This window comes from Desmodus rotundus, chromosome 1 (genome assembly GCF_022682495.2).
Source record: "Desmodus rotundus isolate HL8 chromosome 1, HLdesRot8A.1, whole genome shotgun sequence".
In the NCBI taxonomy this organism is placed as follows: Eukaryota; Metazoa; Chordata; class Mammalia; order Chiroptera; family Phyllostomidae; genus Desmodus; species Desmodus rotundus.
In genome coordinates this window covers 11,167,047-11,191,076 of record NC_071387.1, presented here as the reverse complement: position 1 = coordinate 11,191,076, position 24,030 = coordinate 11,167,047, and the positions used below count along the sequence as shown (strand labels likewise).

The 24,030-nt window shown below is 50.5% G+C and overlaps 1 protein-coding gene across 2 annotated transcripts in view; it reads left to right on the top strand.

Annotated features, from left to right (window-relative positions):
• Positions 1–3,742: 3,742 nt before the first annotated feature.
• Positions 3,743–24,030, top strand: part of GSN (gelsolin) — a 50,197-nt gene continuing 29,909 nt past the window's right edge. Inside the window, exon 1 of one of the 2 annotated variants that reach the window (XM_024562098.3) lies at positions 3,743–3,874. Coding sequence is in view for 1 of the 2 variants with exons in the window: in XM_024562095.4 (XP_024417863.2) it covers positions 18,323–18,364 (42 nt within the window). In the remaining variant the exon portion in view is untranslated. Of the gene's footprint in view, positions 3,875–18,261; positions 18,365–24,030 lie in introns of those variants that run through there. The other variant, XM_024562095.4, reaches the window with a different exon arrangement.

Here is a 24,030-nt window from a genome sequence, read left to right as displayed (position 1 = left end):
TTACCAGTGTGATGTTACTGAGGGTGGAATTGGGAAGTGTTGTGCAATAGCATGTCATTATATGGTATTTCTACTATATAGATAAATAGCCAAAATAACCTTAAGAGCATAGATAACATTATAGTAAAAATATTTAGGAGGTGATAAGTTTTGAGGAGGTATTAGCTTTATTTTATAATTTATTTAATTATGAGTTCATGTAAATTAATTTTTATTGAAGGCTGTGTTTAACAACTAGCTCTCAAAATTCCTGAAAGGAACATGTATAAAAGACCCATGGACAAAGCCAAAGGGGGGTAGGATTGAGAGTGGGAGGTGGGGGTGGGTGAGGCAGGGGAAAGTGGTGGCGGGAAAATGGAGACAACTGTACTTGAACAACAATTAAAAAAAAGAAGAAGGAAGGAAAGAAAAATTCCTGGATATTTAATAAGCAGCTTTTGCAAGCTGGTTCTAGCACACCACTGAAGGGACCCAGGCCAGGGCCAATAACAGGCTCCTTCCCTTCTTCCAGGCTTGTCTTTCTCCAGCTTGCACACCTTTGCTTGTTCTGTGTCCTTAGCAGAAGATGCCATCCCATTCTTCACCTCCGTTCTTCTGCTTTGCTTCCTTTCAAGGCTGTCTGCTCCTTCCGCACAGTGAAGCTGTCTTCTTTGCCCAGCGTCCCCTCCCATTTTCTCTCTATCCATAAGTTCTGGAGCGAGCAGCCAGGTCTGTGCAGTGTGACCTTGCCCCTTCGGCTAGAGTCAATTGGGTAAAAGTTAGGCCTCTGACCCAAGTTAGCCTGTAGGTCACAGACAAAGATTTCAGCTCCCTGCCGATAAAAGCAGAAGTGCTTGTCTGATGTGAGACAGAGCGATAATGAGATGAGCAGTGGAGAAAGATGGGGTGAGAGTACCTTCTGGGTTTCCTTTAGTCCTCAGGTCCTGCTTCTGGTCTGACCCTGAGGCCTAGCTGCATCCATGCCCTAGGGCTCCAGGGATATTCCAGGCTCTCCTGAGAAGTCAGTTAATCTGTGGCACAAAATTTCTGTCTTGTGCTCTGCTTCTGGGAACTTGCTATAAGGCATTCGATGCTCAATAAATATTTATCCTTTCTGAAGCTAGCTCCAGGAGACGTCTGCACCCAAAAAAGCCCTACGGATTCACAAGTCTCCCCTGGCCAGCCCAGCCTTCTCTACTCTGAGTTTCTCTACACCTACCTAGACATTTAGTGAGGGTCGCACTGGCTTTCTTTGCGGATGGTGCCCACTTCAGAATGGTGGCCTTAGCCTTCAGAGATGACCAGTCCTCACAGGCCTAGTTAATTATTCAAAATTGTTACGTCCCAAACTCTAATTCCAAATTCTGATGGTCCAGCTTGGTTCCGGTGACTTCTCCTAATGCTGTCAACTGTGTTTGGGGTGGGTAGGGGTTATAATGAAAACATGGGTCCCTATGGGTGCAGAGGGGCCTTCTCAGAAGAGGGACCAGGCGCCCCCAAATTGTCTACTGCATGGCCTGGGTGTGGCCCAATTCCTCACTCTCGGGGAGGAGGTGGTCTTCTGGCAAAAAGATGCATCAGAACTCTTCCGAGAGCGGAGACCCATATCAGCAAGAACAAGAAGACATTCATTTTGAAGGTGAAGACCCAGGGCAGATAGGATTCACTGATGTCTAGACCCGGGGGTAGAGGAGTACAAAGAGTGTAGAAAGGAATAAGAATAAGACACCAAGGCAGAAGGGACTTCTAAGCATCCATGCAAGGTAGGCTTAACCCTGACTGAAAGGTCAGGCCAAGGTATATCTTGACCAGCTGTGAAACCCACGTGTCGATATGTAAAGCAAAGCACTAGGAATTTGGTTGGCCCTCCAATGTGAGTATTTGTTATCATCATCATTGTCATCATTATTATTTTAAATGATTTTCTGGTGACAGCCTAGGCTATGGGCTTTTCTAGTGTTGAATGAAGCAATCGCAGTGTTAATGTGTGCAAGGCTCGCCTCTCTTGGCCTCCGATGTTTCTTCCGTCCCAGTATGCTATTCTCCTGTCTAATGGAGACACAGATTCAGAGGTTTATCTTTGCCTCAGAGAAGTTGCTGGGGTTGGAAATGATATGTTAGATAATAACAGGACATGTGTATGCCAGAGATTGTAATCAAAGAGCTCAGAGCCAAACAGTCTGCATTTCTGCTTTTCTCCCTACTTGCCCCACAGTGGGTCCCAGGAAGCCTCTGGAAAAAGCAGAGAGTGGCAGAGAGTGGGTATGAGCCTCCCTGGGGGGTTGACACCTTGCTTTATTTCTGAGAGAAAGTGGAACCGGACAGAGTTTCCCAAGTCAGGAAGGATGGCCGAGTGACAGAGGATATTGAGCAAAGGAGAGAGGGCCAAAGACTCAGGCATGTGTGGTCTCACTTAAAACCCTCTAGGCCTTGGCCTCCTCAAATGAAAACTGCGCATGGTAATGTCTGCCGGAGGGGGGGTCGGGGTTGGGGAGGAAGTAGAGAAGCCCAGAGCGTGGCACAAGTGTTCAAGAAATGGTCCCAGTAATTCCAAGTGTTGCACAAAGAGAGCGGGCAGGAGGAAGAGCCGCCTGGGGTTCCTCAGGCCCTGTGGCTTCCCTGGCTGCCACTGGATGGAAGAACCAGGAACTGAGTGCTCTGTTCCTGCTTCTCTACTGTTCTGACTCCGATCCCCAGCAGCCCGCAGTGATTGACTTGGTGCATTTTATCCTGTGCTAGAGGGAGGTTTAACCCAGCTGAGAACATGGGGCTGCTGCCAGCACCTATACTGAGAAGGGACATCTGGTGACCTGGTCCAGGCTCCTGTTGCGTGAGTCTTCTGACTGGGAGCCACAGAACAGCTGCAAGAGCCCGCGGAACCCACGTTTGCTGTTGGGAAGCTGTACTAGGCCCCCCTCCGTCACAAATGGCTCTCTCTCAAATGCATGTGAGGCGCTGTTGAGAAAAATAAAAGGACACTTGTTTACATTAACTGGCGTTCATCTCTCTGACAACGCGTATTTGCTGACTCACCTAAAATAACATCTGCATTACACTAGCAAAACCTTCCATTTACAGAGAGCCCAGGCCCTGCCATTGTGCTAGCCGTCTTTCCCTCACTGAGTCTTCCCAACGGCCACCACGACGCAGTTTTACAGAGGAAATTGAGACTTTTACGGGTTAAGTCACTTGCCCAAAGTTACAGGACTGGCGTCAAGAGTTCCAACCTTGACTGCAAAGCCTCCGATCACTGTTTTAACTTAAGGACAGGGATGCGCTTTGGCATTTCCTGTTTCTTTGTTCTGAATGAAGTTGGGAATCATCCTTCCCATTTATTCCTTTCAGTGGGTCTAGCGGCTCTTTGCAGACCTTCCCTGCTTTTGCGAGCAGTCCGTTTCACCCGCTGAGGGCTGTGCCTCCCCAAGTCCGACCTCACCCGGGCCGAAATACGCCTCCGCTGGTCCGAGTGCAACAGGGCACGCTGCCCACCCCCGCGCTCCGCTGGGTCTTCTCTCCATACCCTGCCCCCCGCCCCCAGGCTCCTGCAGCTCTCTCCTGCGTGCTCCAGGCCTCAGTTTCCTCGCACATAAAGCTGGGAGCTTGATGCCTTTCTCGAGCAAGTAGCGAGCAGTCAGTTAGCGACTCGCAGTGCACTCGGAGAAGGTTAGCCTGAAGGCAGAGTCGCCATTCCCGGGGTAGCCTAGGGGAGGGGCCGGCGCTCCTCCCTGTTTCTTCCCCCTCAACACCCCTATCCGCGCCGCCCCGCCCCGAAGGCGGCTCCGGCCCGCGCCCTGCCCAACCCCGCCGAGCAACCGCAGCGCTCCTGCCCCGCTGCCCGGAACCAGCTGAGCACAGCTGGACTCAGCAGCCGCCGTCGCCAGCGCCGCAGCAGCAGGTAGGGGAAGGGGGCGGCTACGGCCCCGGGTATCTGAGGATCTCAGGCATCTGGGTCCTTCTTCTCCCTCCCCTACCGGTCCCAGCTCGCCCGCGCCTGGAGCTCGGCCTGGGGCACCGTTGGAAAAGGGCTTCCTCTCTAACTTAGCTGTCTTCCAGAGGACCAAGGAAGTTTGGGTTAGGGACTAGGGCGGGAGAGGAGGGGGGTCGTGCCCCCACCCACGGGTCCCCGCTCTGCCCCAAGCATCTGAGCCAACCTTGATCCCGCCCCCACAGGTGGTGGAACTGGGCCCGGAGTCACGACTGCGCTCGTGGTATCTGACCCCGGCTTGCTGGCAGTTGCTCGCTCAAGGTGTGGGCGGTGGCTCCGCTGGGGACCCGCTCCGCGGATCCTTGATTGCTGGGTACTAGTGCCTTTGCATGCTCATCCTTGGCGATGGGGATCCCTTCGCCTCCTTCCTCTTTCTGGACTCAGCACTGGTAGAAAGTTTTCCCTGTACTCGTCTGAAATCTTGCATTTGCTACCTGGAGGTGCTGTCTCCTGTGTGTTTGTCCCCTTCCCTGACTCATAAGCAAACTCCTTTCAGAACTGAAGACAGTGATTGGAATCTCCCTTTCTCCCTGGGCCCCCATCTCTTCTCAGGTCTGATCACCCCAGACCCGATTACAGCCATGTCTGCCTCCTCTAGGGCAAGCAGGCTGCCCTGGGCTATGCCCAAGGGCAAGCCTGAGCCCTCGGAAGCTTTGGGTAGGCAGGGGACGTGCTTTGTAGCCTCTCATCTGCCCAGAGCGCTAAAGAGCCAAAGGCATTCAGGGCTGTGCTGGGGGTAACTGGGGCTTTGTGGAAGGCAGGGCTGCGGGGGAGGTCCTGCTTCTGTTCTGCCTGGAGCACTTCTGAAAGAATTAAACCCGCACATCCGCACATCCCGTTCTCCCAGGACCACATTTCTGATCAGGGTACTATCACCTAGTGCTGCATTCCACTTTACCGTGAGCACAGCTTGAAGTCCGACCCCACCCCACTCCACAGTTGAGAGAACCGAAGGGCCCTGAGCGTTTGTGACAGGCTCATAGTCACACAGTGAGGAAGGGGCAGGCCTCGGACCCAGTTCCGGTTGGCCCTTAGCTGACTCCCTCTAGCTGGTGGGACCTTAGACTCTCTCTTGAATGTTCCATTCACTAAGGGACTGAGTATTGTCCCCCCACACACATACTTGGGGGTGCTGATTGGTGTTTCTTGGGGATGTTAGGGGGAAAAGGCTTGGAACGGGGTAGGAAAGGTAGGAGGGGGGATGGTAGGCATCCAGCTCCCTTGAAACTCCATTTTCCTTTCCGAGGCTTCGCTATTTATAAATGCCAGGGAAATTGTAAACAGCCGGGGGAGCTTGAGTTGGCACCAGGGTGAGTTACACAGCAGCAAAGAAGGTTTCCGTGTGAATCAGGGAAGGAAAATTTACTCCAGAATTTTCCAGTCTTTTTTATTAGGGACTGACATGAACTTGGGAGAGCAGGCAGCTCCCTGGAGGGGAGGCTGCAGGGTTTGCCTCCCATGGCATTTCCTTCCTCCCGCTTCCTTGATTCAGTACTCTTCGGGTCTAGTGCCTTGTCCTGTGAGGGCCCAAGAGCCACTGAGGAGGACAAAGCTCTCTGTCCTCAAGGTACTTCCCATCTGTAGAGGTCGACACAATCGTGTGATACTGATAGTTACTTCAGCCTATAAGAGGGGTGACTAAGTTTGTCTGGGCAACCCAGTCCTCAAAATGAGTTATAGTTTCCCAGGAGATAAAGGGATTGAGGGAAAAGACATTCTAAGAAACCAGAAGAGCTTGTGCAAAGGCACTGAGGTTTTCTGAGCAGTCCACATGGCTAGAATGGAGAATGGGGGAAGGGTAGAGTGGTGGAATTGAGACTGTAAATAACGATGGAACTAGGTTGTAAACTAAGAGTTTGGACTTTATTTTAAAGGGAATAAGTCGAGAAGGGTTGTTGGCCAGAGCAATGGTAAAAACTCTCATGCTGGTGGCTGATGTAGAAGATGCATTGGAAAGGGCTCAGCTGGAGGCAGGGGGATCCCAAGGAGGCTGTTGGATGGTCAAGTGAAAGAGAGTCCAGTTCTGAACCAGAGCAGTGGCCCCAGGATGGATCAGAATAGCAGATTCTGGAAACCCAGCTGAAGAACTCAGGACGTGCTATAAATTTTATTTAAAAGGAGCCTTGTCTGGTGTGGCTCAATTGGTTAGAGCTTATAGCTACTGGTTAAAGCTGCTAAGTTATTGTAAGTTTTGCTGTGTTATTTTTTCTTCTTTTTTAAGCAAAAAAAATATTGTTAAAGATTTGGTCCTGGCCGGATAACTCAGAGCATCGTCCCTATACACTAAGGTTGTGGGTTCAATCCCTGGTCTAGGCACATACAGAAATCAACCAGTGACAACAAATCAGTTTCTCTCCCTCTCTTAAAAAAAGAAAAGAAAATCAATAATTTTTTTTAAAATTAAAAAAACAAAGATTCAGACATGGAGAAGAGTATCAAGTGACTTTCATCTTTCCAAACCCCCCTTTTTTCCCCAGAGGTAGCCATGGTTACCAGCTGTGTGTGCACTTGTGCCAAATTATTACAAGCAAGAGCTGTAGATGGATGCTTTCACACTTCCTGGGTTCCCAGTTCCAGTAGATCACTTCCCCCTTCTCCGTCTGTGTGGGTAGTTTGGGTCTTTCATGAGAAGTTGCCAGGCCATAGTGGTGACTTACGCATGGTCTGCAGTCCTTGGCTGAGGCTGTGGTCTCTGGTTTTCAAGAAAACTTTACAGCCCAAACCTACAATCTGAGGGTATATATTTGCTAATTTGAGACTACAGGACTGAGAGGAGTTAAAAGTACTAACTTGGGAGTGGAGTCACATGTTTTTTCTTCCAAGTGACCTGGGGCAAATGCTGGTTCTCTGGGCCTCAGTTTCCTCATCTGTAAAATGAGGGGATGTCGATCTGCATCGTGAGCATAGAAAACTACCTTTTTAGCATACCAAGCACTGGAACATGGATTACTTCATGGATTCCTCACAACCATTCCTCTGATCCCCTATGTACTATGATTCCCTTTTACAGATGAGGTAACTGAGGCTTGGAGAAGCTAAATAACGGACCTCAGGTTATAAGGCTACTCGGTGTTGGTGCCAGGATTCTGGAGGTCTGACTATACAGCAGTTGATCTTAATCACTGCAAACATTCTCCTGAAGGTTCCGTCTAGTCCTGACACGAGGGCTGATGGGGGAGTTCTGTTGTGGTCGTGACGACGGCCATGAGTCAGTGTGCATGGCTTGGGAGCTCAGTCCTGCAGCAGAGGCCTGGAGGGGCCTCCCAGGGCTGTTTGAAACTCATACTTTTCTGTAATACTACCAACAGGACTCCAGAGGGGAGGTCAGTTTTTCCTCCATTTTGGAGAACATAAGACTTGCCCAAGGTCAGTTGTTGAGTTGGGGGCCCAGCCAGGACCAGTCCCCCTCCTTTCACCATTTGAGCCCATGTTCTGGAAAGCTTTCTGGGGAAGCCAGGAAAAGTGAACCCCCCTGCCCCACAGTTATTCCCTGAGAAAATGCCTGCAGAAGCAAGAAAATGCAGGTCCCAAGAGTTATGCATTTTGGGGGGAGGGAAAGAAAGAGACCAGTGTTTAGGCCTAAGTAAAAATATCTTCTCTCTTTGAACTGAGTGAGCATGTGTCGTATTTCAGCCTGATGTGGTTTGTGAGTTTGGAGACCACAGGCAGCCTCAGTTCCTGCTGCTCTCAGCTCCCCCTCACCCTGCTCGGCCCTGTGCCTGGGACCACATCAGCAATTTAAGGGCACGGCAGAGAAAAGCAGTGAGCGTGGACCTGGTTTTGCCACTGACAAAGTACTGGGTGACCCATGCTAATACATGCCTTTCTCTGGGCCCCAGTGTTCACTTGGCACTGGGGGGTGGACAGGATAATGTCAGGCTTTCCTGATTCTGATGGCCTTAAGTCAGAGGGCTTTGTTCTCCATGCAGGAACATGGGGCCTGCTTGTCTGCCAGCACAGAGCAAGCCCATAGCAGTCACAGTGTTTAAGCAGTCACTTGGGCCAGTGCCAGCTGGAGATTCAGCTACCTACCGTTCATGAATTTGGTCTTTGTGGACTGAATTGGTTGCCCCATTTTGCAGATAAGGAAGTTGAGGCTGGGGATTCATTTGTGTATCCTATTCCCTATTGTATAAGCAGTAAGAATCGTGGCCAACGTATATATATAGCATGCTTACTGTGTGTTCACCTTTTGTCTTCACTGTCTAGTTTAATCTTTTAACAGCCCTATGAGAGAGGCGATAATGACTCCATTTTACAGATTAGGAAATTGAGGCTTGGCCTAGAGGGATGAAATGACTTACTTTCTCTTCTTTGAGCTTCACAGTAGCCCTGAGATTGTCATTATGGACCTCATTTTGTAGCTGAGGAAATTGAGACCCTGAGATGTGAGCTCTCCTGCCCAGGGGTCCCCTGGGGCAACATGGCCAGTTAGGTTCCTTCCTAGGCCCTCCATTCAACTCCTTCCTGGTGACTTGCTTTTTCTGTCTCAGAAGGAACCTCTGTGCCTCTTGCATTTAATACTTGGATTAAGGGATAGCAGTTTTCTTCCTGGGATGTAAAGCATCCCTGAAATTTGCTCTTCCCGAGGGGACTCCAGAGATGTTTTGAGTCATGGTGTCTCAGGGAACTTTGATGGAGGCGCCACACCAGTGGGAGTGGATACATTGATTCTGCTTTTAAGCAAACAGCCTTGTTACTTTCCAACCTCAACAAGGATGTCGTGTGGGTCTGGTTTATTTGCCAAGCAAAGAATATATATGTGGTATATATATGCTTTCAGGGTGGAGGTTGGCCCTTTATTTCCTTCCTATAGTGACTGTGGCTGGGCTGGGCCTTTGGTGGGTTACTCAGTAAATAATAGCTAATTTGGGGGGAGTAGCAAAGTGCTGTGGGTGGGATACCCATGGACTATGGGGAGTTTTTTTCTCCTCTCCTCCAGGGACTACTTTTTTTCTTTTTCTAATTATAACAAATGTTGATGATAGGAAATTTGGAAAATAAAAATATTAAAAATAACTGTCTATCATTCTGCCGACCAGAGATAATCACTGCTAACATTTGGGTGCATTTCCTTCCTGATATTTTCAGCACATTTTTTTTTACCCCCACATAATTGTGGTCATGCTGCATTTATAATTTCCTATTCTGACTTTTTGTTTCTTTTGACATTATGATATAAATATTTTCTCAGGTTATTCAGGACTCTAACTTTAATTTTTAAAGAGTTTTTAAAGTATACTATACGTAAGTAGGTAAATGCACACTTACTGCTGTTTTAAATTTTTTTGTTCCAATGGTCCAGGGAATTAAAGAAGTGAAATTATGCATTTTACTTATAAAAAAACAGGCTTTAACCTTTTTATTATGAAAATGATAAGTGCCAGTCTGATTTTTAATCACTCTCTATCATGGGATTAATTGTGTAAATATAGCACGCTCATTTAACCGATCCTCTAGTATTAGGCATTTAGGCTGGTTATAAATGATCCTTCAATGAACATCCTAGTGCATAAGTTCTTCTTATTATTTTTTAGAAGGGTACCCAGGATTTGGAGTTTCTGGGTGAAAAAAATGACATATTTTACAGCTTTTGCTACATTTTGCTAAATTGCTGCCCAGAAAGGTTGCAGCCATTCTTACCAGCCACACATGAGGGTGACAGCCTTTCATGGGAGCTTTGGGAGCTGGTTATCCAAATTCTAGCTCAGGGTCCATTTCCGGAAGCATCATACTTCATTTATTCATTCATTTAGCAAATACTTTTGCACAGTTCATCATCAGTACAGGGTAACAGTTAAAATCCAGGCTGAACAGGTGGAGAGAAGCTGGTTCTCATTCTATGTGCAGTTTCTGCTTTGCACTTGCCATAAGACCTCAAGCTTATGCCAGGTCACTGCTCTGCCTCCTCACTTAGAACAGAAGGGCTTGACGTTGTGTTCCCTTGACTTTGGTGCGACTGTGGTGACCCACAGCTGAAGACCTATCTTACCTCAAAACAGTTTCCAGGCTCTGACCTTTAGAGTTGGACTTTGGGAATCACCTGGCCCCACCCCCTTACTTCATGGCTGGGAATATTCACACTCAGAGAGAGCAAGTGAATTTCCTAAAGCACACAGCAAGGCCTCTGATCGCTACTCTTCGAAAACAAAAGTACTCATTGAAACCAAAATGATTTCAGTTCTTATTAAACCTAAGGCCTGGGAAGATCAAGGAACCTGGCTGTGGTCAGACCCCTAGGTTGTCTGGGCAGTGAGTCATTTCCCTCTCTAACCGGTTACTCCCATTGCAAAATGGGGCATGGCACCTTCTCATGCCTTCCTGGGTCTGCTTTTCTGCCAGCTGAAGGTTTGATTTCAAGATCCAATGGCAGGTGTGTCAATTGTGCATCCTACATCGGGGTGCTTTTTGAGATCACTAGTACAGAGACTTCATATTAAGACTTAAAGATTCCCTGGCTGGTGTGGCTCAGTGGATTGAGCTCCGACCTGAGAACCAAAGAGTCACTGGTTTGATTCCCAATCAGGGCACATGCCTGGGTTTTCGGGCCAGGGCCCCAGTAGGGGGTGCTCGAGAGGCAACCACACATTGAAGTGTCTCTCCTTCTCTTTCTCCCACCCTTCCCCTCTGTCTAAAAATAAATAAATAAATAAGTAAGAAGACACAGAAAAATATCTTTGGACCCTTGCCCTCCTCAGGGGTAGGGTTTTGTTAACAATGTTGCAGCTGGACATAAAAGATGTTCTAGAGTATCTCAGACTTATCCTGCACACAGATCAACTGCGGATTTTGTTAAAATGCAGACTCTGGGTCAGTAGATCTGGGGTGAAGGCTGAGACTCTGCATTGCTAATGACCTCGCAGCTGATACAGACGTTGCTAGTCCAGAGACCACACTCGGTATAGTGGGAGTCTAAATCCCTTCCTTGTTCGGGGCTCAGACAAGAGCCCAAGTTTCTTAATGTCTTTTCTTTGAGGCTCTTCCTACCCATCACATTTGCCTCCCTCTTCTCTTCCTGACACTGAGTTGAACTATTTGATCCACAGCTGCGAGTTTCTAGAATCTGAACAGCTCTTGAAATATTTTGCTGCCCAATTTCGCAGCAAAGTAGGGCTGGTTCTTCTTTAAGAGAGAGTGACTCAGTAGGAAGCCATCCGAAGAGGGAGAACTACAGCCGAAGGATCTAACACTGGGCTTAAACATTCCCAGCTGAAGTTTTTATACTTAAGATTATAAACATTATTCTCAACCTACAGGCTGCAAACTACAGCCCTGGGGAGGCGCCAGACTGCTTTTTGCCTCTGAGCTAAGAATGGTTTTTACATTTTCAAAAGGCTGTTAAAAGAAAAAAAATCCAAACCCAAACAAGGAAGAAGATGCAAAAGAGAGGGTATGGGGCCTGCCAAACCTAAACTATTTACTGCCTGGCCCTTTACAGTAGAAGTCTGCTAACCCCTGATACAGAGTAACCAAGGCTTTATGTTTTCTTTGGTGAGCCCCATCGCTTGAAATTTAGTGAGACCAAGATGTAGGGCAGGCAGCTTGGTTTGGTGGGAACTGCCCAGGCATCTTAGCTGTGTGACCCTGAGCACGTTATTTCGCCTCTCTGAGCTTATGTCCTTCCTTCGCAAAGTGGAACAATGATATCTGCCTGGCAGAGTTACTGTGAGGATGAGAGATGACGTACGTCAGAGCTCGACACTTGGTAAGTGCTCAGAAGATGGTAACTGTTGTCCTTGGGGTGGCCCTTTGAACCCTTCTGGCTTTGTTGGACAGATACCATGTTTCTCCCGCCAGATGTGAAGGTGCCCCCAGTGAGCTGCAAGCAGTCTTTTAGGAGAAAAGACACTTCTGTTCCAGTTGCCTGCAGCCCACCCGCAGGGCAGAAAGCTCCTCTTCAGCCACCTTCTAGACAAATGGGGTTCCAGGTGGCTTTTGCTGATGGGGTGCTCTCTACCCGAAGGCCAGCCTTTGCACTAGTAGGAAGCTCTGGCTTTTAGAAAGCGCCTCCTCTCCCTGTGCTCTAAGTTATAATTCAGCAAACAGGCACCTAGCTAGCCTGGGCTGGGATCTGAGTACTGGAAGGAACTGCCTCTCTTTATGGCTCCGTCTAGGGCATGTGGGTGATGGACTAGAGTCAGCGGTTTGTGGACCTTGTTTTTAAGCCGCTGCAGCTTTAAGGTCTGAAATGGAAAACAGACCAACTTGGAGTTAGCTGGGGCTCGTTCTAAACCCCACTGAGCTGGAAACTGGAGCTCCCTGTGTCCAAGTCCTGGGTGTTTGGGTGTAATGCTCTTTTTGCTCATAGATGGCAGCACCTGTACTCTTAGCCAGCTCTGCGTGCCAGGGAAGACCAGGGGCCTGTGGGATCTCAGAGCAGCTCAGCTTCAAAGGGGAAGGGGAGGTTAGAGAAGATATCCTGGAGGAAAGCTGGGCTTGATCAGGAGTGGAAGGAGAAGAGAAGAACAGAGACGAAAGGAAGTTCTGAAACAGAGGAAGCAGCCTGGGAAAAGATTATGCGAGGCCTTAAGGCACAGAGTGCAGCTGTGTCTGGCTGGACCTTGGAGGGGGTGTAGGTGGGAGACAGGAACTGATGAGAGTTAAGGCTTCAGGGGCCGACGGGGGCAGATCATAAAAGATGTCCAAAAGTTGGTAAAGGATCTTGGACTTGATCTGGGGGCCACAGGGAGCCAAGGTGGAACCTGAGCAGAGCAGTGACACAGTCAGCCGTGCCCTGAGGAGATTGCTCTCGGGGAAGGAGAGAGGAAGTGGGAGGACGGCGAGAGGAAGTGGGAGGACGAGTTAGGAAGCGTCGCAGTCACCCAGTGAGAGGAAGACATCATTTCTAGAGAAAGACTTGGGGGGTTGATTAACAATCAGAGAAAATACATGCATTGTCCAAAACCCTCGACATATTTTATCTTTAATCCTTAGGATGACTCTGTGGGGTGGGTTCCAACAAAATACCTCGTTTACAGAGAAGGAAACTGAGAGAGTGCAGGAACTTGGTCCAGTTACATAGGTAGTTAACTGAAGGACCATTTTGTCTATCCCACAGTACTCAGCCACTGCTCTGAAGCTGATGGTAAGCATCGTAAGCTGAATTCAGTCATGCGATGAGGTTACTGTAAATGCTAATGGGTCTTTATGTTGGATTAATAGAGGCATGATATCTAGGATGATGGAGGTGAGAGTTCTGCTTGCCCTGTTTTGGATAGAGCTCATTTATGTGTCTAAATCCGGGTCCTTTTTTTTTTTTTAAAAAAGATTTTATTTAGTTACTCTTAGAAGGGAAGGAAAGGAGAAGGAGGGAGAGAGAAAACATCAGTGTGTGGTTGCCTCTCACGCGCCCCCCACTGGGGACCTGGCCCACAACCCAGGCCTGTGCCTGATTGGGAATTGAAGCAGCCACCCCTTGATTCACAGGCCCATGCTCAATCCACTGAGCCACAGCAGCCAGGGCTGGGCTGTTTTTTGTTGTTTTTTTTTTTTTCCAGGAGGGACAGGATTCATTTGGAGTAGATCAGGGAAGGGGGGTAAGAGAACCGGACATCCTGGTCTCAGGAGAAGCTGGAGGAAGGGGCTGTGTAACTTGTAGAAAACTTAAGGGCCCAGGATCACTGTTTTCAAGTCTCCAAGGAGTCACTGGGAAGCAGGGTGATAGACCTGTGCTGGGTGACTGCAGAGAGAGAGATTTTAGCACATCCTAATGACGATTTGTCTAACCAGCCAAACTCTCCAACGGTAGGTCTTGAAGCGTTGGCAGGGAGCAAGTGTCCCATTGCTGGAGGCCTGCAAGAGGGGCTGTGTGACCCTGGTCATGGGGGCTGGGGAGGAGTGGAACCTTCTGATTTGATCAGATGATCTTGAGCCCTTGACACTGAGAATCTTGGCCGTTTATTCATAGGTGGTACTGATACCCCCTCTTACAGCTTTCGCCTTCGTCCTAGCCCCTCCCCTAGCACAGCCCTCTTCACCCTCACAGTCCTGCAAGGGAGGTAGAGCAGTACAGACCCCGGAGTCAATGCAGACCTGGCGTCCTCCTAAACCGGGCTCTGAATGCCCCCCAGGAAGTCTGAAAGGGACAGTGAAGCCGCGCTGGTCGCTATGGTGGACTCAGAGGTAGTTTCTGAGGTTTTTCTAGTAAAGCTCAGAGTACCTTTCCACCTGTTGTTTCATTGCTTTCACCTGCCCTGGAGAGGGAGGCTGGGCAGGAGTGATCCTGTGGGGGAGCAGCAAGGACTGACTGGACTGGGTGCCAGGGTCCCACCTGGCTGTGCTGTTTGCTGGCTGTGCAGCTGCAGGACAGTTGCTTTCTTTGCCAAGGCCTCTCTTGGCTCTTCTGTAAGAGGGTGGGTTCCCCTGAGGAGGAAGGAGGTACACAGATTCTCCCTGGAGGCTCTGGAGAGGTGAGAAAATCTGGGGTGTAGCTGACTGTAGGAGGAGTACCTGAGAGTGAGTCATGGCAAAGGTGGATGAGTCATACGCACCCGTGGGGCTGGCAGGGTGGGGCCCACCTGACTATCGGATTCACGGGTGACCTGATAAAGTGGGCTGAGATCCAGCTGCCCGGTTTCAGAGTTCTGGGCAGGAGACTCAGGTCACTTCCCAGCTTGGGACTCAGTTTCTCTGCCTAAAAAATGAGTGCGTTGGTCTCCCCTGCACCCCTAACAAGTTGTCATGAGGACTGCCCAAGCCCGTAGATGCTGAAGGGAAGTGAGCTGTGAAATGGGAAGTATCACTGCTAGGGACTCACCCAGCTTCCAACGCTGGAAAGGAAGTGAATTTCTAATGGAGGACACCATGCAGACAGCCTGGAAAACACCCCTCTAGCCCATGACATCACCTTGGTGGCCAAGGGGAAGGGGCCGAATGCCTGCACGATTACTCATTGGCAGCGGCCCAGCTGGCTTCCAGGAGTAACACCGACCACATTCAGAGCTGTTCCTCTTTCCCAAAGCTCAGATGAAAGGGCCTTTTGATGGTCTTCAGAGCACTTTGTCCTCAAAGCCAGGATTCCTAGAAGGCCCGCGGGGCCCAGTGAGGGGACTTGTCCCACTTCAGCCAAAGCTTAATGCTACCCAGAGAGGAGGGATAGAGGCTGGTCTTAGTTCTGAAGATGCAGCTTTTGAGATTGAGCCTAAACCACTCCAACTCCTAAAGCCAAATTGCCTCTAAATCATCTGTCCCCCAAAAGAGTGTTATGCTCTGTTCATGCTTTTGGTAACAATGACACAGGGACCTGTCTTCTGCCTTCCCCACTTGTGCAGACCCTGCAGGGCCAGGTTGCCTCAGGCCCAGCTGTTAGGTAAGCTTGGCTGGCTGTGCAGCTGCAGGACAGTTGCTTTCCTTACCAAGGCCTCTCTTGGCTCTTCTGTAAGAGGGTGGGTTCCCCTGAGGAGGAAGGAGGTGCACAGATTCTCCCTGCACTGTGCCCACCTCACACCCACTTCTACTGAACTTGGGCTCAACCAAGGAGGACTGAGTGAGCTCCTGCTTGTCCAAATCCAATGGTATTTCCTCAGATCTCTAGGTACCACCTCCCTGGAGCATGTGATACTTTCTCCTTTTAGAAGTTCTCTCTCCTTTTTGCTCCTGGGAGGCTGCACCATCCAGTTTGTCTCCTGTTTCCCTGACCTTCTTTGGGCCCTGATTTTCTGCCTCTGAATACCAGGATTCTGGCCACCTTTCTTGTCTTGAGTTACATGATAGCTCCACTTGTTCATTTACCCATTCATTCATTCATTCATGGGTACATTCACTCGACAGAAATTTAGGCCTTGAACTGAGTGTTAGAGAAAAGATTTTCCTATCCCTGGCCTTATAGTCCTGGGTCTACAGTAAGTCATCACACACATAACACATCTGTTTCTTCAGCTGTAAAGGAAACAGCCAGGGTCATGAGATCACATGGAATTGGGTGGGTGTGATGGGTTTCTATCTGGATGGGTGAGGGAGGCGTCCCTGAAAAAGCCCAGACCTGAAGAGGGAATGGAAGGTGGCTGGGTAAGCAGGGAAGGGGGTCCCCAGGCAGCGGGAACAGCATGGATGAGGCTCTGAGGCAGGACATAGTGGGTGGAGTTGTGGGGGATCTGATGGAAGGGAATGTAACGGGAGAAGGGCCTGGGGACCAGATAGGCCTTCAGTTGTGCAAGTCCTTGGGGACCTCGGTTAGAGTTTGGATTTTAGCCCAGGCCAGTGGGGAACTACTGGAAGTTCCAAAGTAGGGGTGAGATTTGCCCTAATTTCATTATTAGAGCCCTGGAAAGAGATAGACCTAAGTCCTGAGGGTGCAGTTTTTGGTTCTTCCACACTGTGGCGTCCTGACGCTGCGCCTCTGTACTAGGCTTGGGCAATCCTGGGAATGTGCACTTCCCAGCATTCTCTGGGATCCCTGCCTTTTTTCATTGCTGAACTTCTGCATGCAGAGGGGAGATGAATCAGGCCTGCCCCGCCCTTGGAGCTCAGAATTGATGTGGCTGAGCCTGGAGTTCATTGTGCTAAGTACCAGGGGAGCCAGGGAGGCCTTGTCCTCTTCTGAATCAATCACTAGGCTGACAGGGTGTGTTGGGCATTCAGGCAGGGGAGTCACATGTGCAAGTTTGGCCACTTGGAGCCACTGTGCTTGGGGACTAGTGAGCAGTGCAACCACAGCAGGAATGTGGGGTTGAGGTGGAGAGTGGCAGGACAGCGAGGCTGGGAGAGGCATTGAATGCCAAGTCTCGATCCCTTGGGTACCAGCGAGCCTTGGACACATCTTCAGCTGGGAGTGACTTGATTGATGGATTTGAGAGGGGAGGGTGGATGGGACAGGGGGTAGGGAGGGTGGCAATGCTATAAGCTGGTTGGAAAGAACTATGACTATCACTGGGCGAAGCCTTGTCACTCCCACTCGCCTACACACAAATCCAGTAAAATACTCTGCCCCTTTCTGTCCCCTGCCGTTGTTGGGTTGGGTGACTCTCCTGTTGGTCAGCTCAGGAGCACTGCACTGGGGTTTGGTTATAACCTGGGATGCAGAGGCAAACAGGTCTGAACCTGAAGCATCTCTCCAGCCCTAACTTGCTATGTGCCCCTTGACATGGCCCTTACCGCTCTCAGCCTCAGTTTCCTCATCTGTGAAATGGGGGTGATTACCAGGTTTTGGGGGAACTAAAGTCCTAAGTATATGCCTGTGCACAGGGATGGCCGTTTATCTCTATTTCCCTGTTGGCTGCTAACAGCCCAGTTCGTGTCCTAATCTGTTCTTTAGGGAGTCCTCTGCAGCCATCCATCTGTAATCTGACCTGAAAACAAGGTGTTCCCAGCAGCCCTGAAGGAGGCCTCTAGTGGGACTCTGCGCGGTTTGGAAATGCCTTTATGTTTCCCCACTGGGGTCTGGCACAGGATCGAGCTTGGAGGGCTGGATGAGGTCTCATTCGTCTCTTTAGCTCCAGCACTCAGCACAAGGCTGGCCTCTTGTGGTTCTCATAAATCCTAAACAAAACAGTTTTAAATTAAAAAAAAAGTCATGTATCTTGGGTGTCATCTTGCCATCGCCTTTATCTGGTGGCTGGGGCCCAGAGAAGGAAAGTAACTCATCCAAGGTCACCCAGCCCTTTAATGACAGGGATTGGACCTGTTCCTTTCTCCCTGGCTCAGATATGTATTGCAATTCTAACTTTTAAAATGCTGATAATTAAGATTTCAAGTTAGCTGGGGGAAGGGTAACAATGGAGTAGACATTTTGGGTGTAGGGTGCCCCTCCTCCCAGACCATTCTAGAGAGTATCTGGCTACAAAGGCCTTACGGCAGGGGTGACCAGCCTGTTGGCATCTCTGGGCCACACATTAAATACATTGCAACACGTAATCACAAAAACATCTCATAATGTTTTAAGTAAATTTACAGTTTTGTGTTGGGCTGCATTCGTAGCCATCCTGGGCTGCATGCAGTCTGCAGGCCGTGGGTTACACTCCTGCAAGGGTATCATTCGACCTCCTTAGTTTACATTTGGGGAAACTGAGGCCCAGAGACAGCTAGTGGCCTGCTCAGGGTCCCTAGAGAGTGGGAAGCAGAGAAGCAGTCACAAGGCCCACTTTCAGTAGTAAGCAGTAGGTGGGCAGCTCTTCCCCCAGCCCACTGCCTCATGTTTAAAGAAAGCGAATTGGAGTGTGAACAATGGTTTCCTGAGGAAGTTTTGGTTTTTAATGATGTCAGGGAAAGGACCGTTTCCGGAACTGTGTGTGCCCATGTGATGTCTGGAGTTGGGCCTGGCACAGCTGTTTCAGACTAAAGCCACAGGGTCCTATTTATAGGCCGATGTGATTAGGTCGATGTGGTCAGGAGAGGCCTGCCTGCTCTCTGCCCAGCCCAGCAATGGCCGAGGAAGAGGCCCTCGGGAGCGGTTCTGACCCATGGGTGAGTAGCAAGGGACTTGGGGTGGTCCCTGAAGCTTGCTCAGATAGGGCATGCAGAGAGGCCTTAGGGGAAGTCCCAGCCGTGACTCCCGGGTCAGGGGCCAGCAAGCCCTCTGCAGAGATGAAACCAGTTCTGATACTGTTCTCTTTCTGCTTAAAAGCCCTTCTCTGCCTCCAATCAGTTCAGGACTCTTGCTTGCCAGGTGCCTTCCTCAACCACACGTCCAGGTTGCTACACCTCTGAGTCTTTGCTGTTGCTGTTCTCTCCACCTGACTTGTTCCCAGTTCCCCAAAGACAAACCTGCGTTCATTCTTCGAGGCTGTACTCAAATGCTCCTCCTTTGTGGCTTGTCGGGTCCCAGGTGCTCCCTGGTTTGTGTCGCCTGAGTGATGACCCAAGTTCATGTGTGCTCTCCCCTGGGCCAGGAAGTCCTGAGGAAGGACCTGACATAGAGGAAGAAAAGGAGAAAGGCATTTGTGGCCGAGCACCTACTCTTGTCATTCACCTTACATGTTTGATGAGATGTGATCTGTGTGCCACAGTCCACACAGCAGGTATGTTTTAAAGGTGCATAGGAGTGAGAGTAAGCCTTCAGAGTCAGGTCGTCCTGGATTCAGACTCTGCCCCGCACTTCCTAACAGTCATCCTTGGGCTGAACCTCTCTGAGCCTCAACTTTCCCCTGTATAAAATGGGCATGATGCTTCCTGTGGGTTTGGGGAAAGCATTGTCAACAAGACAAAGCTTGTAAGTGCTTATGTTACTTGGCCCATAATGAGCTCCTGTGTGCCATATAGGAATGATTTACATGTGGGGAAACTGAGATTCATTACAGGGAAGCACTTTCTCTACGGCCCCACACAAGTCAGTGGCCAAGAAGAGAAACCAGATCTTGGTCCTGGCCTTGAACTCCACCCTTTGTTCTCCTCCCTTCTCTCTCTTAGCCCCCTGGGCCTATTCTGTTCCCCAGATTGGGGAAGCTTTGTTTTTGGGGATTGTTTTTCCTAAGATGTTTCCTCTGTGGTGCCACTGATGACTCAGAGCCCTGAGTCACCAGGAGGCTGAGGGCCAGGGAGAAGTGAGGTGGGAGGAGGAGGGAAAGGAGAAAAGGGACCAGCAAGGGGGTCCCAGTTCCAGCTCTGGCTCTCCCATTGCTCGATTCATTACTAGGTCACAGAAGGCCCCTCCCTGTCCTGCCTGGCGTCAGTTTTCCCAAATGTGAAAGGAGATGTTGGGCTTTGATGTGTGGTTTCCAGGCCAGGCTGAGCCTCAGAATCCCAGGTTCCTGGCCCCACCCTGACCTGCAGACTCAGAGTTGGGCGTGGGGCCTGGGAATCCACATCTTCTGGAGCTCCCCAGGTGATTCTGCCGCACACCTGATCTGCAGAGGGGCTGGGAGCCGGGCTGTGCAAGGCTCCCCCAGCTGGGCCTCAGAGGAGCTGCACAGCCTCGCCGACACTACCACCTCGGAGCCACTTCTTCGCAGAGTTCTTTGTCAGAGTGGCACATAGGAAGTACGTAGGCTTTTCTTCCTTTTTAAACAACTTTGTTGAGTGTCATTTCCCAGAATTGTTGAAGTAAATTTATGTGTAATTTACATACATATAATTCACCCAGTTTAATTAGTTCAATGATTTTTAATACACTTACAAAGTTTTGCCTCCATTCCCACAATTCGGTCTGAGAACATTTCCATGACCCCTAAAAGGTGCCCATGCCTGCATGCTGGCCATCCCCATACCCACCCTGTCGCCCATCACTAATCTGCTCTGTCTTTGTGAATGCCCAGACCTGTGCACATCCCCCGGCTTCTCCCTTTCTGGCTGTGTGACCTCATGCAGGTTATTGCCTCTCTCTGAGCCTTGGATTTCTCCTTAGTAGGAGAGGGAATAATGATATCTTCCTTGTAGCCTATTGTTTGAATTTCACTAATGCGATCGAGTGTGGGCTGCATAGTAGGAGCTGGGGATGTGGGAGCCTGACACATCTCCAGTACGCTGGACATCTGTGCCAGGCACTGGACTAAGCACTTTAAATGCATTATCTTTCATTTCCCCCAGCAGTTCTTATTGAGGTGAGTGTTGAGATCATTTCTGAGGCATTGAGAAGGGAGGTAGCTTTTCCCAGGTTGCATAGGTAACGGTGGATAGGGTTGGGGGCCTGTCCCAGGGCCTGCCTGCATTAACCATTCCACTGCAGATGGGAATCATGGTTTGAGGGACACCACTTGTGGACCCAGGGCAAGGTTGTGGCACATACTTTCAAGGGACAGGACCTGATACAGTGGACATGGGCTTCACAAGAGGGTATATAACACAGAGTGCGTATCATGCAACAGATGTGACATGGTGCATGGAGCATGATCCAAGGAATAAGTGACATGGGACACAGGACCTGGAACATGCATCAGAGTAGACACGCAGGACAAGGTTTGAGGGACACAGGGCCTGGTATGGGGCACAGAGAGCATGGTACATGTGATGCTGGGTGTGGTACACAGTGTATGATGTGGGGATATGGTACTCAGAGTATAGCGCTTGCTATGCAACAATGGGGCACAGAGAGACCTTTTTCATGTCAGTGCCTGGAGCCCCCGCACATAGTGGCAGGGGCCAATTTTCTCTTTCCACAAAGGCCTGTCTGTGTTTCGCCTCCTCCTCCCTGTCTCTTTGGATGCCAAAGAGTGGGTGTGTCCTAGAGGACTGGGGCCCAGTACCTCTCACCACCCTACTGGCTCAGACAGGGAACAAGGCTTGGGGCCAAGTCCGTGGCTCAGGAAGAGCCTGCCAGGCCCCCAGAACCTGTCTCTCAGAAGCAGCTGTGAGCACCAGTGCTGACCAGCCAGAGCCTAGTAATTTTCCTGTAAGCCATCTTCCCTCCCACTCCCCTCCCTGGCTCCACTGCTGGCTGTGAGCGCTGCATTCCAGGGCTCAGGGAGAGAGCTCTGCCGCTGGGGTGGAGGCGCAGAGAGGAGGCAGCTGTTAGCAACCTGGTGCTTCCCGAGCCCTCCTGGCACCTGGCACTCCTTCATTTTCCCATCTGCACAAGAGTCTCCAACAGCTTGATGAGCTGAGTCTCTGAGAGGCCAAGAGCTTGCCCAAGGTCACACAAAGTCAGAGGCAGAGCCGAGGCTAGACCCCAGCTCTCCTGAAGTCAGGAAATTGAGGATGTATAGGGGCAAGGTTAGATGGCCCAGAGGCTGTTGTTGGGGGGTGGGCGGTGATGAGGCTTCAAGGGCATGTGGGCACCACATCTTGGAGGGCCTGTAGTGCCAAGCTGGAGAGTCCTGTCTGCTTTCAGTATGCACTGGGGGCCATGGAAGGGTCTGGAGCAGGGAATAATGCAATCCCTAGGGATAACAGGAGGGTCTAAGGCAGTGAGGAAGCTGGTGCAGTGGTTCAGAGGAAAGATGGGGACCCAGAACCGGGACAGTGCTGGATTGGGGGGGGAGGAGTGAGTGTGAAACAGGCAGTGCATGGGGTTGCAGCTCTGGCCTCAGCCCCCTGTGCAGTCCCTGTGGGATGACTCTGGGTAGGCCCTGCCTGTAAGAGTGTCCCTGAGGGTTCTGGAAGCCCCCAGAGGGACTGGCACCTGGAGGATGATGCTGGTGACTGGTGTCTGAGTGGAAGTGAGGCTGGGAGCACATCTGGGGAGAGAAGACAGCACCATTCTGGAGCCCTGCTGTGTGCCAGGCACTGGGTTCTGGGTGCTGGGGCGCATTTAATCCTTCCAGCTAGATGCGACTGTCCTCTGACCTGGGAAAGGAACAAAGCATTCCAGTACCATACTTCTGTTTGCATTTAAAGGGGGAAAGTACTTTGAAAACCTATTAAAGTGAAAAGGATTACTAATAATAAAAAATATCTTTGAATCTCTGGAAGTTCTATTGCAGTTAAGAATTTGAGAGCCATTGCAAAGAATTTCTAATCATGCTATAGCACTTGGAGTTTTTCCGTAACTGATTTGTACTATAATCAAGTGCTGGCAAGCCTGTGACATGGTCTCGCCATTCTATACCCAAAGACCCAGGCTCAGAGAGGTTGAGTCACTTGCCCAGGGTCACCCAAGTAGTAGGTGACAGGGCCGGGGTCAGATGGTGACTCCAAAGCCCTTATTCTTTTGGGTGAAGCGGACCAGAGGAGAGGGGAGTGCGTCATCAGGAGAGACTCGTGGAGGGGCAGGATGAAAGGCAGACCCCTTGGGTTCTGGCTTGAGGCCCTCTCCTGAGATGCCTCCCTATCCCCGGCACCAGCCACCACCCTGGGTCTCTGGGCCTTGACTGGGACCCTTCAGCCCTCCTGTTCTCTGGATACAGGGACACAGAGGTGGAGGTCAAGGGTGGGTATGTGGACCAGTGGCCTGTACGTGTGACAGCCTGGACACATGGTGGGGGCTCGTCTTTGGATGTTTTGCTTATTGAGCACCTGCTGTGTGTCAAGCATGGTGCCTGGAGCTCCCAGACGCCCCACAGGGGAGAAGTCATCACCCCATTTTACAGAGGAGGAAAGTAAAACTCTGCAGAAGGGCCACTTGCCAAACCCACATACACCCCAGACATTCCCTGTATTCTGTTGGCTGGAAGGTCATGCACCCCTCACCCTGTTGGTCATTCTTGGCATCTTGAGCATACGGAGGCTCAGCCCCTGCTACTGGGGGAAGGAAACTGGAATTTTCAAACATCTATTTTATGCCAGGCATGGTCCTAGTATCTTCCACACTTAAGGTCTCATTCAGCCCTTTCCACATGCCTTTGAGAAAGGCATTTGTACTTCAGTTATATACCTAAGGAACTTCAGTCCCAGAAAGAGAATCTTACGCAGGCCCCTTTGTAGGTACATACTCTGCTCAGTTCCGTGCTTAGCCCCAAATGTGTTTTACCTTTGAAATTCCCACGACAGCCCTGGGAAGGTGTTATAATCCCCACCTGAGGAAGTAGAGGCTCAGAGGGCGGGAGCCACTTTTTCAAGCCACACAGGTAGAAAGAGGTGGGTCAGGAACTTACACCCAGGTTTTCCTGGCCAGAGCTCTTTCCACAGCCATGCACGTTGTTTTCCTGCTTTTGGAAAGCCCTTCCTCCGTGGCGCAGGGAGCGACCTCCCAGGCTCCTGCTCATTCCGGCTCTGGCTGAGGCATCTGAGGCCCTGTCTTCCCAGGAGGTTTGCTGATGGAGACTGTTCCATCTTCTACTGGTCCTGTGGCCAGAGTGCCTGCATTTGGGCCTACGTGTCGTGCGGCTGATTTGTTTGTGCATGGGCTCCAGGGTGCCAGAAGGGCTAGCATAATTGTTTGCAGCCCAGCTGCTGGCCCATGCCTCCCAGGACCAGCTCCTGGCTCACAGAGAAGGGAAAACAATGTGAAGTGGGCCCTGGCAAGCAGGGCGCTGGGCTCACACTCATGGTCAAATCTGGCTGCTTCCAGGGCACGGGGTCAGGAAGTGGTGGGGCCTGGCCCTCTCGGAATGTCCTGCCCTGGCTCTCAGCATTAGGTGGGGTTGCCTCTGGAAACTGGGAACGGGCCAGTGGCTTTGGTCCCTGGGATAGTTGGCCTCCTGGAGGTGGCTTCAGCCAAGCCCCACTGCCGTCTCCCCTGTGGCTGTCCACACCCAAGACAGACTGTGCTGACACAGAGGTCCAGCTGGCCCTTCCAGTGGGCCCTGTCGTGTCATGGA